The sequence below is a fragment of the Cervus canadensis genome, chromosome 19 (assembly GCF_019320065.1).
Source record: "Cervus canadensis isolate Bull #8, Minnesota chromosome 19, ASM1932006v1, whole genome shotgun sequence".
NCBI classification, from domain to species: domain Eukaryota; kingdom Metazoa; phylum Chordata; class Mammalia; order Artiodactyla; family Cervidae; genus Cervus; species Cervus canadensis.
Genome location: NC_057404.1, coordinates 43,650,687 through 43,666,892, shown reverse-complemented (window position 1 = coordinate 43,666,892; position 16,206 = coordinate 43,650,687). Strand labels below are relative to the sequence as shown.

The window sequence follows — 16,206 nt, the reverse complement described above, 5'->3', positions numbered from 1 at the left end:
TGAAAATTTAATCAGTGGTACATAATATTTAAAACATAATCTTTCATTTTAATATATTCTCCCTTAAAATATTTTATTCAAATACACATATTTGAAACATGGATGTTATAGACATTAAATTCATGAAATATATACCTGTTAGTAGGTGATATTGTAAGGAAAGGAAATACAAATATAATTTCCTCAGTCATTTATTTTATGCTCTGGTTGATTTTTTTTTTTTCCCCTTCTGATTTTAACTCAAATTGTTTGAGCTTTTTATTGGTCTTGGATGTGTATTTAGTATCTTAGAAATTGTGATGTCATTCCAACTACTGGAATTTTTACACAGTCACCAGGGAATTATTTACTATACCCTGATGGCTCAGACAGTAAAGAATCTGTCTGCACGCAGTGCAGGAGACCTGGGTTTCATCCCTGGGGCAAGAATATCCCCTGGAGGAGGGCATGGCAACCCACCCCAGTGTTCTTGCCTGGAGAATCCCCACGGACAGAGGAGGCTGGCGGGCTGCATGCAGTCCATGGGGTCGCAAAGAGTCGGACCCGAATGAGGGACTTTCACTTTTACTTTCTTTTCTGGGATGATTTGCTACCCTGAAAATCAGTTTGAGGCTTAATAAGAGTATATGACAGAGAATTATTTCCTTGTTTTTGTCCCTGTCTTCCCTCTGGCTTTGAGGTCCTATTGGTGCTTCATGATCAAGAGCTCATATGCTGTTACACAAACCTGTTTGGTCAAGGGTGAGGGATTCCAGGTCCCGTGGTGAGGAGTCAGTCACTAGGGCGTGATCAGTGGGATGCACCTGCTGGCATGAAGCATGAAGCAAAGGGGAGGGAGGGAGAGGAAACACTTTGTAAAAGTAACCGTTTATTCTAGTTTGCACTCAAAGTTTTAGATTCTTATTAATCCTTACCATATCCCTGTGAGGAATGCACTGTTTTACTGATTTTTACAGATGAGGCTTAACCAGTAAAAGTGCTAGTCTGCATCCAAAGTCTGATGTCTTCTGCTATACTGCTGCTGGAGCTTCATCATGTTCCTTAAAGCCTCAGGCAAGAGCTGCTTGTGAGAGAGGCATTAGGCCACCAGGGGCATCTCAAGTTTCAAGCAACACCACCCAGATTTCTATTAATGGGACTCTTCTGTGCAAGGAATATAAGGCAAGTGCTCAGTGAATACGCCTAGAAATCCTTAATTCAGTGATTTTAAATGATCCGAATTCATTCTTGTGGGGGTAGGGAAGAAGTAGAGTATCTCTGTGTAACTACTATTTTACTCAACACCTAAGGAGAAATCTCACTTCAGTTTGAATTAAGAATTGATTAGAGAGTAAAATGTCAATTTGAGTCGAGAAATTCTTTTGAAATTGTGTAAAAGGAAGAAAGCATATTTGTGCAGCATACATGCAAGGGAAAGAGTGGCTCCTTTCAAGAGGGAAATGTTTCGAGAGGGAGCAAAGACATTTGTGAGAAATTGCCTTGTAAGAGAGGGAAATGCAGGCAGGTGGCCTCGAGAATATGGGAACAAAAGTACCTTTGTTCTTCGAAACTGAAGAGTGCTGGCAAAACTGAAATAATCTATAATTACTGCTAATTCTCTGCTGGGCATCTTTTGTGAACATTTTCTCACCACTCTAACAACTCGAGAGTGTGTTTCTCACGGGAGGGAGGCAGGGAGGAAGTGCCCCACCCCTTACTGCAAAGCCTGAGACTGAAGTTAGTTAGCAAGTGTCTTCCTGTGGCCAGCGCTCTCCCATTGCATTGATTTGAGAAAGATGCTGGACACTCGCCTCCAGGTGGCCTTTAGACCCACAAAACCAATTAAAAATTCTCTGCAGCTTGAACAGTAGCTGCCTGGATGAATAAGGTCTTTTCTCACTGAATTTGGTTCTTACACAGCTGATGGAAAGGAATAGAAGCTCGAATTACCCAAAGCAGGAGGGTTTTTACACTAGAGCAACTGAAGAGCCCGAGGAAAGGAGTGAGCGGTCCTGTGTGGCCCGGCAGCTGCGGGCATGCCTGCTGGCATGAAAAGGTTCATTCGTGGCAGTTATTTCCAGAGGAGGCAAGTGGCCAATAAAGCTTTTGACGCTGGCTCGTCTGTCACTGGCAGCTGTCTCCCGGGTTCAAGTCCACCTGCAGGCTCGGAAGCAGCAAAGTGGCCCACACCTTCATTTATGGGGCATTGGCATCACCAGCCTCTGCCATGCCAGTGAGATCAGGAAGGCCCCTGGCAGGAAGAGCTTTTGCACTCACAGAATCTTAAATTCCCCTTGCCTGGAACAGTGCAGGCTAGCAAACCTGAAGAGCTAGAAGTTCCCAAGGTTAAGCCAGAGGATGGACTGTGAAATGAGAGCTGACAACATCTTCAGAAATTAAAAACAAAAACAAAACCCACAAATGGTTGGATTCCTGCTCTTTAATGGTGACGTTGCTTCTTAACACCCTGGCTTTGAGTAGAATGCTAGAGGAATCACCCAGGCAACGAGTTCAAAGGTTATTAAATGGCAGTCATTTTCTGGGTTCAAGAATGACTATTTGACAGAAAAATATGAGAAAGAATTCCTTACTTCATTCATGATGTAAATGATTTCTCTACCAGTTTCAGAAGGGGTGGGGACGACGGTTGGAAGACTCAAGGTAATTAGAACGTGTAACTGTGCTTGCTATCCTGCGTTTCTATGCAGTGTTCAGCAGGAGCGCACAGGGGCTGTGTGAGGAGTGGTTCACAGGACAGGGAAGGGATACAGAGCAGGACAACCTGGCTTCCGGCCTCCTGAAGCCACGTGGGTGCATGTGGACATGCGTGTTTGTCTGGGGCTTCTCAGGCCACCCTCCCCATTTCCTAACACTGCCTGCCTTTCTGATCGGCAGGGAGAGGAACTTTCCATTAAGAGCGATCAGGAAGAGGAAAATGAGAATCTGAGAAAAGGGCTGGCCTTAGACTTAAGCAATGTGAACTCAACTCTGGGGTCCCTGCTGCCGCTGATGGTGCAGAGACTGTACACCAGGAGGGATGGTCAGCTGAGGTCCTCAGAGGAGCTGTTACTCCATTCCTGACACTGGCTACACGTGAAAAGTGCGTAGGTTAAAGAGTAAGCTTGAAAAAAAAGTCAGCTGAGTAGCTATTCAATCATTGAAATATTTTGGCCTTAATTATTTGGATGCTACCTTAGATAAAGTTTACTATTAAGAATAACCATCTAAAAAGTATCTTTAAAAAGCTACTGTTTTTCTTTCCTTTCTGCCCCACTGAGGTGGCAGTAATTCAGGAAGTGAACAGAAACGTCAACAACAAGACAATACTTAGAGTGCATTAAATAAATATAAATTTTATTAAAAACACTCACATAGCGTTATCAGGAATGATATAATAATAAACGCTTTCAAATAACCTGCATTCATAACATTACAATACTTACAGTATTTATAACCATCCTCAGATTTTTATAGACAAACCAAACATCTCATGAAAATAAGTTTTTAAAAAAAGCGTAGAAAAATGCACACAGAACTCATTATCTTAGTGTCAGACTGCAGAAGTTTCCTACACAAGTTAACCACTAGCTTTAGAAGTGAACTGTACACCACTGTGCGTCAATCAGGATGAAAAATTCATTCAAGTAAAGTTGACACCACTCAGAAGCATTTTCAAGTATGGCTATATAGTCAACCTGATATTCCTATATAAGCAAATTGGAGATCTGCTTTCCATTCATTCTGAGGCAGGTTTGATATTTACAATTATAGATCTGATATTTACAATATGCCACTTAATTTCTTCTCCTTCCTACCTAGCCTCTCCTCAACTCCCCAAACTATACTTCCTGCTCTGTTGGCCAGCAGTTTGACAAATGACAGTGGATTGGTACAGAAACCAAATATTCACTCATCTAGGGATGGATGACTCAAAACCAACAAATGTGCATGTAGTAACCAAATATTTGGGGTTAGATACATGGCATATGCAAAACATTCAAATCATGCAGTTTGACATATATAAAGCAAATGTTCTTGAAATGCTTGTAAACTGGTCACAGCCAAAAACTAGAGAAAAAAAGTTTTTTAGAAGACAAAAGCCATGTTTTGACCAAAAAAAAAAAAAATCCATGAAGATTTGAACAATAAAACACAAAGGCCTCCACTGATTAAGAATTTATTTGAAATGTTAGTAAGCAAAAATGTACACAGACTAAGACATAATTGTACAGTTGATTGCACGCCATCCCCCTAAGTGTTTTTCTTACGTAGAAAAGTCCTGTGGATCTGTACCTATATTGATTACAGGATCAAAACATCTTTTATTTAGAGAGTTAAAGACTCTAGCCAACAGCCACTTGCCAAACTCCTGACTTACAATTTTCCCTTTATCAACTCAGTGCATTCTATTTTCATGTATTTTTTTTCTGCTTGAAACAGTCAAAAGGATTTTCCAAACTCTTAAAATGTTTTTCTTTACAATAAAAACAGCCAACAGATTTACAAGATTAGTTTTAATTACATCAGGACATATACAAGTAGAATAGGAGGGATTCAAAATAAAAGGGTTAAATCCCTGAAAAAGAATATATTTATTAACCTACAACAATTTTACATGAACACAGGTGACATGTTGGCATAAGGAGAACATGAGCTGAAATATCCCTGAATTTTTAGAACAAAAAGGTTGAAGTTCAAGTTATACTTGCTAAGAAATCAAGTATTGGAAAAAGGTATGTTTTTTTTTTTAACTAAAAAAAAATAAAAGCCTTGGAAAAAAATGATGGTACACAATGCTATAAGCTTTCACTCTCAGTTCAATATCCTATTGCCAAACTAGTGTTGAGGTATATGACAAGTAGGAACATCACTCAAACCTTTAATGAATTCTTAGCTCACATTATGATATATTTGTAGCAGGTTGAGTAGCACCATCATGATGTGAATTCTGTTTCAAATCTATATATATATATATATATATATTTATATATATATGTATATATTTAATTTCTTTTTACAGTACTAAAATACTAAAGCATTGCGTTAAAAAAGTTTGTTTACAATTTAATTTACTTACTATACATCTCTTTCATTTCTTTATACAAATTAATGATTTAAAACCACCACAGCAAACCAGCTGCCTGTTTTTTAAATTTTTTTTAATTAATAGATTCACATGGAACTAACCCTGTTTATTCATCTTACGCAGGCATCAGTCTGCTCAATCTTTCTGGTAAAGAGGACACTTAAGCTAAGAAATGACAACATTAAAATGTACAATTATCAACACAAAGGCAGAATGCCATTTGGTTCACCAAAGGGAACCATACAGATCCATAAAATAGCATTGGCTTAAGTGAACTAGCTTTGTTGAGTCTGTAGCATGCTTTTATTTATTACCTGCAGTTAATAGAAAATTCTTAAAACTCTACATATTTGAGCAATGAACTTGTCATACAATTTTGTATAAAACTGTTTTACAGTATAGCATGTGAGATGAGCACCAGAAAACATGTGTTTTGTGGACTAATGTATTCCCTTGAATCCAGTAAGCCCCATTTTGGATTTAACTGGCTGTAATAAAAATGGATACATTGCTCATCAGCAGATGCATGGCTAAAAGCAAAAATATTTTAAAAGCTTTCCTTAAAAAAATCAACTTTTCATTCTAAAATGAAAGTAAACGTTTTTTTCTTTTTTTTTTAAACATCTCAGTACCTTAGCATTGTTCAAGTTGTCAAAGCTTAGGTAGACAAAGTGCTTCTAAAACACCATTTAAAATATTTATAGATATACATGTTTGTGCACATATACATATGTGTATATATATATGTACATATATACGTTTATTGTCCTACAAGGACTTCACTGGATGAGCAAAATCCAGAGGCCTTTAAAATGTCCACATTTTAAAAACTAAGCTTGTGTAAGAATAGGTAATTATGATTAAAAACTTGAATGAAAAGGTACCCCCATTATTCAAGGGCGTTGGAGTACACTGATAGCATCTTGATGATATAAAGGCATTAAATTTTCAACTGTGAAAGACACCATTTTCTTAGCACCATTTCTTAGAACATCCAAACAAATTCAGTGTTTTGCTGTCTATTCATGCTTCCTGTAGCTATTTCGATAAATAAAAGTTAATATTAAGATTACAGTAAAAACTGCATGTTTAAAAGCCATAATTCCAGTATTTCAGTACATTGTATATTCAGCACCAGATGGTATTTTAAGATTCCTGCCCCTGTAACACTACAGTACTTGATTTGTGTTCCATGACTATGCAAACTTGGTATTATTAAAAGTGGTCACAGATGTGTAGAGTTGTAAGGGGGGGGGAATCACATTTACATATCATCTCGTCCACTAATAGAACCAGTGTTTAAAAATGTAAATTGTGGAACACTTCCTTCTCCACCTTCTTTTTGCATAGAATGCTTTGGTCTTTTGCCTAGATTTCATCTGTGACCACTTAGGAGTCAGTGGAAATTAAGTGCTATGGTAAGACGACCTCTTGTTTTGCTGGTGAGCCGAGGTTCCTCCCACCACATTTGTCAGGATTACTGTGTCCTTGCACCACTGCCCACGTCATGAGAACTACACTAACGGACAAGTTGGTTGTGGTCTTTTCAAATGAGGTAACCAACTCAAGGGGCGACATCATATGTATCTGTTGTAAGGCCCCGTGACCCTAGTGAAGGCATATGGAGATGTAGTTACTGTGGAGTCTGTGGTCACGGACATGGTCCTTTCAGCAAGGGACTTGATGAAGCGCAGGTAAGTGGGTTCAGAAGGTTCATGCGGCTCAGTGGGCTCCCGTTTCACTTTTCTGCCGTGGGTTTTCTGGGGCACATAGTCCGGGCCGTACTTTTCACATTCTTCCTCTTTCTCACGGGCTTTCTCGGCCATTCTGGCTTCCCAGAGCGCCAAGCCATGTTTTGGCTCATTCATGCTCTTGTGCTGGTAAAAGACAAGCGAGATCCTGGTGGGGTGATTCCTGTTGGGATTCTTTAAAGGGGTTGTGGCGTGCAGCTCGCGCTTTGCACACTCGATGAGGATCGACCCATGAGTTGGAGCCACAGCCACTCCCCCGATGTCAGGATCCAGGAAGCTCTGTTCGCTGTCAGACCAGACCTCATCATGGTCCTCGGAGGCCAAAGGCTGCTTTTCCTGACTGCCAGCCTCGTGTACCTTCTGCAAGCCTTCCTGGACAGAAGGAGTTCTCTCGTGGTTGAGACCCGGAAGCACCTTAGATAAGCCATTCGCCGTGTGGGAGAGCATGTCGTTCTCCTTGTTTTGGAGATGCAGAGCATGAAGGGAGCTGCTGAACATGCTCGGAGCTGCACTGTAGTTATGGATTAAATGAGAAGCTGGGTGATGCTCACCGTTTTTATAGTCTATGTTTGAATTGCTCAAATTGGGTGGTAATCGAGAGTTGGCTCCCATGAAGTGGCCATCCATCTCATGCATGGCATAAGGAGGAAATGTCCCTACGTGGTGTACATTTGGTCTGATAGTACAACTGCTGAAGGCATCTCCTTGCATATTTTGGTTTCCGTAACCTAAGTATTTAGAAGTAAAACTCTGGCTGTTTCCGAACCTCGCCTGGTAAAGCGTGTGGATGGGTGGCAGATTTAGCTTAGAGAGAGGGTCTTGGTTTGGATACCTATAGAGATCCATGGGCTGAGACTGGGGAGAATAGGAGCCCAGATATTGGGAGCAATTGTCCACTGATATGTTTCCATTGCATTGATATGATGGATACTGGTTATTCTGATTCAAAAGCCCAGGGTAGGGGCTCATGGGATTAGAAGAATTCAAATAGGAACCTGCAGCTTGGGATGAGGTGGAATAGAGGTTCACAGGGTTGGCACCTCCATAAATATCTGAAGTGTGCGAAGAGCCAGGATAAGGGCTCATTGCATTGGGCCGTCTCATGTACAGATTGGTGGATCCAGACGAAGAGTAAGAGCTGGCCGACTCTGACTGAGAGTTATTAGTTAAGGGGTGATGTGGCTGCGGCTGCGGGGGCTGCTTCTGCGGCTGCGGAAGTTGTTTCTGCGGCTGGGGTTGGGACTGGGGCTGCTGGGACGGCTGCATGACCGGTCCTGAAAGTCGCAGAAGTTCTGTGGACAGGATAAGAGAGAGCAGGGGCGAATATGCTTGATTATCATTTTATGAAAGCCAGCGAGGATGTTTACATGCATGTGAGAACCAGGACTAGAATTATGCAAGACCCGTCAAACAAGGACGAGAGGAACATCAGAGCTCTCTGATCACCGTCGTGCATAATTTTCTGTGTCTAAAGCGTTAGAAATACAATGGCAGAATCCATAACGGCACAACTGGGTGAGTGGTGGGAAATATCGTAAAATGTCCAAAAGCCATTCCACCGAGAGCATCATGTGCACTGGAGCTTCTGCGCTTCTGATCACGCCACGCTGTCTCCTGGAAGTGCCCTGCCCTGTCCTCCCCACCCCCCTGCCCTTCCTCGACACAGTCATCCCTTCCTCAAGGAAGCCTTCTCTAAACCCCGCTTCTAGCGCTTTTGTAATTCTTGGTCATGGTCACTGCAAACATCAGTCAGATAAAGCAACAGTCATAATATACTGGATGCTGGAATTATATATAATGGATGCTGGAATTATCCATTTTTAGTTCTTTCTTCACTTCACTGTAAAGCAGTTCCTTGAGGGAAAGGATCATGTCTCATTTCACTTTATTTCTCCATTGCCTGGCAAACAATGTTAAATGGGTGAAGGAGCAAGAAAATTTGTTATGGAAGATTTAGCAATGCTATGAGAAAAAAAAAATGTCATTCATTTAAATACCCAAAACACCTTATACAGTTGGAAAACTCTGTTTCATTAGCGTGCTTTCCAGGAAGGAAATTCACACAGTTGTAGATAGAACTTTAAAGAAACTTTCAGCTTTGTGTGTGAAACTGGTAAAAGTCATACTTCTGTTTCACTTAAAAAAAAAAAAGTGATATGAGATCAGAACAGATAAATGGAGCTGCAATGGCAGTTCTGAGAACTGAAATGATTACTGCAGAGGCCAGTTAGAAGGAACTAGAGCCAAGTTCTTATTGATTATACTATATAGCTAACTTAAAGGAAATATCAGGGAGTGGGTAGGATTTACTTAGTGTAAATCAACCTATCAACAAATGTTTATTAAACATCTTTGACATATGATTCTAAATTACTTAGTTTTATCTCTGAGATTCAGAGACAAATCAATCAATAGGGAGATTCACCTTAGTGAAGCAGAGATGGGTGGTTCCAAGCAAAGCAGGATATTAATGCAAAGGATATACATTTTTCTTTTGTTACGGCTAGGCCAATACCACCTCTTAAATTTGGATATGGACAACATGTTGTATGATTTTATTTTTTAGAGTATTAACTATAGTCATAAAGCAAGACCTTTAGAAAGAGAATATTCACTTAGCATTGATAATAATGCTCTATTGCTATAACTATAGATGTGATCTACTTTGATGGGTAAAAGTTTTATAAGAACTATATGTGCAGCCCGGTTTGCATACCTCAGACTCAACCTGGCTAAGGAAAGGTATCTCATTCTCCTGCCCTCCCCCTTCCATATTTCAATAAATAGTACTATTATCTGGGTTAATAACTTTAGCGTCATCCTTAACTATTTTTTCTCCTGCATTCTAATGGTTTGTCACTGATGTATTGATAATCATTTTGGAAGAATTCGCTTCTATCATCTTCACTACACCAAAATTCAAGCTCTTATTATCTCCCTCTCAGTTCACTGCCTTGGTCTCCAAACTATCAGTTACTCTACCTCCAGTTTGGCTTGCCAGTCATCGCTAATAACTAATTTCACCACGTCACTTACCATAAAACTCTGCCATTTATTAGAGAACAAAATCCAAACTTCTTCCTCAAACTGGGGCTAATAGTGCAACATCTTATTACATCTCCAAAAACAAAGCCTGGGCCTTGCTACCTTAGAGAAAATTCTGGTACAGAACGAAGACCATGGCTGAACTTAAGCTTCCAAAATCAACAATGTTCACTTTTAAAATAAGTGTCATCTAACACATGTATCTACAGTGCTTCACATTGGATTTACCTGCCAACTGTTTAGCCTGGCTTGCATTTTCAGTCTGTTTCGGACGAGATGAGGCTGACTTTTCTTTTTCACTCTTATTTGTGCTGTTCTCCAAAGAGGAAAGCTTTTCAGCTGCAGCTTTCTTGGCTTCTAGTTTCTTCTGTCGGCCCGTCTTGACCGGCTCTGCTAACATCCTGACCTTCCGCCGGAAAGAACTCAGTACCTGAATGGCACCGTTTCGTTTTTTCTCCTCTTGAGCTTCTACACTGCCAAATTCATCAACATCAGAGACTTTGTAGAGAGGCAGAACGTGGAGCTGCTCATCCTCAGGTTTTCCTCCAATTTCTCGATTGTCTTCTCTAGTGAGGGTGCATACCTGGTGGAGAAGTAAGAGACCACAGCTTCAGTTTCAGTCCAAATGAAAACTGGTGAGTGTGAGTTTCTCCTCAGTATTTAGGTTAGACTGGTTTGTTACCATAAAACCGTGTTTGTCTGTTCTTAATGAAGACTGCATCAAAATGGTACATCAAGATAAATAAGTTCATTTTTTTTTTTTTTTTGAGTCTATCAGGAATTGTTAGTGACCCTGTTCCTCACAGACATTTCTAAGGGAAAAAACTGTATTGTACCCAAAGTGTAGCAATCTTCCACTTTTCACACTTACGAAATAGATGTGCTAGAGGCAAAGCCTCTTCAAAAAGAAACTACGGTTCCCCCACCAAAACGACTTCCTCTGTTTCTGGTAATATCACATTTGCCTCATTTCATACTTTTGTGCACAAAGAAATTTCACATCTTTCTTCACACCTAACTCTCCTTAACTGTGTTTAGGAAATTTGCACCAAAGTGAAATCTAAATAATGTAAAATTAAAGATTTGATTCATATGTAACCTAATGCTGTTTAACCTTTCTTTTCTCTCCTCTATACTCTGTGAAATCTAACTTATTGTTTCTCTTCTTTCTCATTTCTTTTCTAAAAAGGAAAAAAGCTACTTTTACTGCTTTGATAACTTGATGGTACTTTTTTCCTTTGGTTGGCCATAATCACATCGGCTTTGAAAGACTGTTGGTTGGTTTTGAAATACTAGCTTTGAGTATTCAGTGTTTTTAATTAACAGAGAAAATGTGACCACAGTTATTTAAAACCCAAGGTAACAAAAATCATTGAAAGTCACGATTGAAAGGCATGTGATGGTTAGATTTATGTTTGTAAATAAGTTTAACATGTGATGGTATTAAAATGGTACACAGAAGTCACCCCAAATCCTTGTGTCTGAGCATCTGTCACCTTTCCCACAATTTATCCCTACTCACTTCTACTTCTTTTGTGCAGCCTTCCATCGAATCTCACAGAAATCGCAATCTATCAGAGGTAAATGCCCCTCCATTTAAATACTTTTTCTTCCTCTGCCTACTCTCCAGCTCCTTGCTGAAGAGGAATCTGGTTATCTTCAGGACCAACTATAGCTCCATCTATCGTTTATTTCCCCTACTCCCCAGAATCTAGCAGCGCCTCCAAATGAGCAGATAGATGTTCAATACCTGATTAGTGATGATGTAAGATATTGTAGATGATAAGCCTCGTGTTTGTTCTCCCAGATCAGAAGTCAGCAAGCTTGGGTTAGCGGCTAATCCGCCTCGCAGTCTGTTTTTTGTATGGCCAGTGAATTCAGAATCTTCTTCTTTTTTTTTTTTTTTTCATTTTTAAAGAACTTTTTATTGGGCAGAACCCAAAGAATATTACAGACAACCTATGTGGCCTGCAAAGCTTTTTAACAGAAAAAGTGTCCAAGCCCTGCTCTAAATCATAGGTATTAATCAATACCTTCTCTGCTTTTCAACAAAGATTTCACACCAGCTTTCTCAAATTACTTCTACTGCCTACTACCTCTCTGAATTATTCTCTCCTCTGTAATAGAACTATGGTGCCTGCCTTATATTTTCCATGTTAGGTCTCATCTTCCTCAATTACACTTATTTTTATGTTGATGACTCATTGTTCAGTCGCTCAGTCATGTCCGATTCTTTGCGACCCCAAGGACTGCAGCACACCAGGTGTCGCTGTCCCTCAGCATCTCCCGAAGTTTGCCCAAGTTCAAGTCCATTGCAATGGTAATGCCACCCAGCCATCTCATCTTCTGATGCCCTCTTCTCCTTCTGCCCTCAATCTTTCCCAGCATCAGGGACTTTTCCAATGAGTCAGCTGTTCTCATCAGATGACCAAAATACTGGAGCTTCAGCTTCAGCATCAGTCCTTCCAACGAGTATTCAGGGTTGATTTAAGACTGATTGGTTTGCTCTCCTTGCTGTCCAAGGGACTTTCATGAGTCTTCTCCAGCACCACAGTTTGAAGGTATCAATTCTCTGGCATTCTGGAGGAGGGAATGGCAAACCACTCCAGTACTCTTGCCATCAGAATCTCACGAACCGATGACTCATTGGGTTGATTAATTTATAATTTCTGTACTTGAGCTTTTTCATTCTTTATCTCCATCCTGGGTCATCCCTCTAGGTGCACGGCCACACCCTGGGTTTTGTTGGTATAGAACACACTGCTCCCTCCTAAGATGGGTCCATTTTCTCCCCTTAGCAAAGTTTCCAGTTAAGGCCAATTCATTTCACTGGCTGTAATATGTAGCTACAATAGGTTGTTTTGGACTTTGAACCTTCTATAGTAGTTACTGTGACAATGGCGACTCATTTTTCATATATCTTCTCTATGTAAGTTAGACTGGTATCTTGGCTTGTGTGTGACTTTTTGCTGAACTGATTATAACTTACCAGATATTTGATACTAAATTCTGAAAGATGTTTTTTGACATCCAATTATAGCTAGCCATAGTCAGTCACCAGTTTAGTACCAAGAATTTTCATGATTTTCATGTACTTCTCAACAGTTTTCCACTGATGTGATATGCCAACCTGTTATATGAATACTAGTTATGCCAAATAAGGTCACTTGCAACAGCAATCATTCATGAAAACACTGGCCTCTACAATGACATCTGCAGGAAGCAGATCATGCTAATTAAATGCTGCTAACTTCCGTCCTCTGCTCTTCAATAGCACATGCTGCTGACCTCCCCTCAGCCCCACCTACCAGTGTGCTGCCATTCTGCATGTTTTGCAAATCTCTGTGGGCATGAGCGCAGAAGTCCAAACACGCGGTGACCCCTGAGAATGGACGGCCCTCCTTCAGACCCAGACGGCACTCTGGTGCTCTGTGTTCGTACTCAATCTGAGAAACAGAAGTGTGTCCAAGAGTGGGAAGTACTTAGGCATTTGAAATTCTTAGGCACACATTTGACAAAAAAAGTATAAGACGGGTATAATGAGCAGGTCAAAAAATTCCTTTGTATTATATTTCATATCCCAAAACACAATGGAATGAGGCAAAACGGGGCAAATGCCTTGACATAGTAAAGTTTTTATTTTACAGTGTTACTGAGATATCATTGACATACTTTAAATATATGCTGTTTAGTGTACTGTTTAATATGTATATCAAACAGTACACTATATATATATGAAACCATTGCCACAAACAAAATAATGTGCATAACCATCATTCCCCAAAGTTTCCTCATGCCTCTTTACTTTCACGCCTCCTACTTTGTTCTCAAGTAAGTAAGTGAAAGTCGCTCAGTCGTTTCCGACTCTTTGCGACCCCGTGGAGTATACAGTCTGTGGAATTGTCTAGGCCAGAATGCTGGAGTGGGTAGCCTTTCCCTTCTCCAGGGGATCGTCCAACCCAGGGATTGAACTGGGGTCTCCCACATTGCAGGCAGATTCTTTACCAGCTGAGCCACATGACTTTCTTCTCAAGCACAAGCTACTGATTGGCTTTGTCACTAGAGATTAGTTTGCATTTTCTAGAATTTTATACAAATGGATCCATTTTGAGTTAATTTTTATATAGGGTGTGAGAATAAGAGTCAAAGAATTTTTTTTTCCATATGGATATTCAAGTGTTCAAACACCAGTGGGTAGAAAAAGTTTATACTTATCCCATTGAATTGTCTTTGTTGAAAATCACTTGACCATACATGTTGAATCTATTTCCAGACTATTCTGATCTTTTGTTTTTAATACTGTACTGGGGTGTGTGTGTGTGTGTAGACAATAACTAACTGTCTTGATTTGTAGTAAATGTAGACTTGTAGTAAATCTTGAAATCCTGGAGTATAAATATTCAAATTTTGGTCTTTAAAAAATATTTGACTACTATGGGTTCTTTACACTTCTCTCTTTATATTTTAGAGTCACCTTGTCAATTCCTTCAGAACACCTGGTAAGATATTGGTAGGTCATGTACTGAATCCATTGATTAATTTGGGAAAGCTGACGTTTAAATAATATTTAGTCTTGTGATCCATGAACACTGCATATCTTTCCAGTTATTTGGGTCTTCTATAATTTCTCTCAGCAGCGTTTTATAGTTTTCAGTGCATAGATCTTGTACAGTTTTGTCAAATAGGTATCTGTGAATTTCATTTTTGATGCTACTGGTTTTCATCTCAATTTTTAATTGTTTATTGCTAGTATATAGAAATATAATTGCTTTTTATATTTTGCAACTGTTGTAGACTATTAGTTCTAGGAGGTATTTTTGGTAGATTCTTTGGAATTTTCCATGTAACACATGTTGTCTATAAACAAGGACAGTTTTATTTCTTCATATTGAATCTGTATCCTTGCCTTCTGCACTGTCTAAAATTTCCAGTTAGATGTTAAATAGCATAAGCTACAAGGATATATTATACAGCACAAGGAACATAGCTAAAAATTTACAATAATTATAAATGAAGTATAATCTTTAATAGTTTTGAATATCTATGTTGTACATGTGAAACTTATATGGTAAATCAACTATACCTCAATTTAAAAAATTAGGATGCCAAAAAAGCTAGGTGCCAAGATGAAAATTGAAAACCTATCTTGAATTTTATTAAGCAAACATCCACTTGATAAAGAATTATGTATGTATTTTTATTACTGTATGACAACTGTATATTAAACTTCTGTTTATAAACATGGCACAGAGAACACTCTCAACAAACACTAAAACCGAGCTGAGAAGTTAAAAGAAAGATGTTAACTAGAAGTGGTAAGCATGGACATCCTTTTCTTATGCTGAGTAATATGTTTTTTTGTTTTTTAAATTTAGCTTTCCATTTATTGAGTTTTCACAGATGTCAAAGGTCTACCTTAGATAACAGGCATGATCCCACCACAAAATGGATGGGTGGCTCAGATGGTAAAGAATCTGCCTGCAATGCAGATTCGATCAATGCAGATCGACCCAGGTTGGATCTCTGGGTCAGGAAGATGCCCTGGAGTAGGAAATGGCAACCCACTCCAGTATTCTTACCTGGAGAATCCCATGAACAGGGCAGCCTGGCGGGCTATAGTCCATGGGGGTGCAAAGAGTCAGACAGAGCTGAGCAAACACTCACTTTTTTTCACAAAATAACATTAAAAAGCTTCATGTCACAAAATAGAGTAAAGCAAATTACAGTTCTACCTTGAACAAGTTTAGGAGTGAAATGCTGCTTTAACTTACTGCCATGTCATAAAACCACTAAGCACTTCAGCTGTTAGGGGTAAAGTTTTCAGTCTTTCACCATTACTCATGTTAGCTTTAGGTTTTTCATCTATGACCTTTATTAGGCTGAGAAATTTTCCTTCTATGGATGTTAAATCTTGTCAAATGCTTTTTCTCTGTTGAGATATTTCCCCCCCCGCCAATATGTTGGTTAATATAGTGAATCACATCAATTGATCTTTGACTGTCAAATGAACTAACTGTTCCTGAAATAAACTCCATTTGATCATGACGAATTATCCCTTTTACACCATTATTGGATGTATTTGCATGAAATTTTGTTAAGAACTTTCATATTAATATTCATGAAGATCACTGGACTTTACTTTTTCTTTAATATCCTTGTCTGATTTTAGTATCAGGATATTTCCAGTCTCACTCCTTTGCTACTTCCTAGAAGAATTTCCATTGTTATCTCTTTCTTAAATAATGGGTGAAATTTGGAAGGGAAATCATTTGGGTGTGGAGTTTTCTTTTTGAGAAAGTTTTTAATTACAAATTCAATTTCTTTAATAGACACAGAAGTATTTGT

At 39.2% G+C, this 16,206-nt stretch overlaps 1 protein-coding gene across 3 annotated transcripts in view; it reads right to left on the bottom strand.

Annotated features, from left to right (window-relative positions):
* Positions 1-3,312: 3,312 nt before the first annotated feature.
* TET2 (tet methylcytosine dioxygenase 2) overlaps positions 3,313-16,206 on the bottom strand; it is a 126,181-nt gene continuing 113,287 nt past the window's right edge. For all 3 annotated transcript variants that reach the window (XM_043438859.1, XM_043438857.1, XM_043438858.1), the window contains 3 exons: positions 13,170-13,307; positions 10,090-10,444; positions 3,313-8,108 (listed from right to left, as the gene is read on the bottom strand). In XM_043438859.1, the coding sequence (XP_043294794.1) occupies positions 6,643-8,108; positions 10,090-10,444; positions 13,170-13,307 (1,959 nt within the window). In that variant the 3' untranslated portion in view covers positions 3,313-6,642. The remainder of the gene's footprint in view (positions 8,109-10,089; positions 10,445-13,169; positions 13,308-16,206) is intronic.